Source organism: Trichosurus vulpecula, chromosome 4 (genome assembly GCF_011100635.1).
Source record: "Trichosurus vulpecula isolate mTriVul1 chromosome 4, mTriVul1.pri, whole genome shotgun sequence".
NCBI lineage: Eukaryota > Metazoa > Chordata > Mammalia > Diprotodontia > Phalangeridae > Trichosurus > Trichosurus vulpecula.
The window spans coordinates 296,015,696-296,016,715 of NC_050576.1; the positions used below are offsets into that span (position 1 = coordinate 296,015,696).

Here is a 1,020-nt window from a genome sequence, read left to right on the forward strand (position 1 = left end):
TCTAAAGAGCCTTCAATATTTATGCGTTTGTTGTGCTGTTGTTTTTCAGTCGTGTCCTACTCTTTGTGACCCCATTTGGAGTTTTCTTGGCAAAGATACAGGAGTGGTTTGCCATTGCCTTCTCCAGCTCATTCTATAGATGAGGAAACCGAGGCAAACAGGGTTAAGTGACTTGCCCAGGGTCACACAGCTGGTAAGTGTCTGAGGCCGGATTTGAACTCAGGAAGATGAGTCTTCCTGACTCCAGACCCAGCATTCTATCCACTGTGCCATCTAGGTGTCCTATTTATTCGTTGAAGTGGCCTTATTGCTCTCTGTCTCCTCTGCTCTGCCGGCAGCTCTTCAGCTTTGGCCCTCACCCCCTGACAATGTACGCCTACGCCAAGTTCATCTCTACCTCTGCCCTTGTGAGGAGAAACTTTCAGCGGCTGAGTAGACCGTTATTTGCAGTGATGCTGAAATGGCCAGAGGTTTGGACAGATGAGAACCTCAGCATTTTGGCAGCATCAGGTCCCCTGACCTCACTTGTCCCCAGATATGGATTCCAAACTAGCACCATCTCAAGGGACATTGACACAGCAGCCAAGTTCACTGGGGCTGGGGCTGCCACTGTGGGCGTGGCTGGCTCTGGAGCTGGGATTGGGACTGTGTTTGGAAGTCTCATCTTTGGTTGTGCCAGGAACCCTTCCCTGAAGCAGCAGCTCTTTTCCTACACCATCTTGGTCTCTGCCCTATGGCCATGGAGCTCTTTTGCCTGATGGTGGCCTTCTGCATCCTCTTTGCCATGCGGTGGAGCCATTTCTATCTCCCAATATTTCTGAATGTTCCTCCTTGTCCTTCTGGTCTTTCTATGTCTCTTCCAGCCTGTCTAGGCCTTCCCCTCCATCTTACCAGGCAGCCCTGGGGAAAGCCATGGGCTCAGGTTTGACAGAGGGAAGACAAATAAATACTATATTAATAAAAAGAAGTAACTTATGTCAGAACAACACTGAAGGCAAAATCCTATTTTAAAAAAGCAAA

At 48.9% G+C, this 1,020-nt stretch overlaps 1 protein-coding gene across 1 annotated transcript; it reads left to right on the top strand.

Annotated features, from left to right (window-relative positions):
- Nucleotides 1-368: 368 nt before the first annotated feature.
- LOC118848924 (ATP synthase F(0) complex subunit C2, mitochondrial-like) lies at nt 369-758 on the top strand. Its single transcript, XM_036757970.1, has one exon. The coding sequence runs from the start codon at nt 369-371 to the stop codon at nt 756-758; it is 390 nt and encodes a 129-aa protein (XP_036613865.1).
- Nucleotides 759-1,020: the final 262 nt, after the last annotated feature.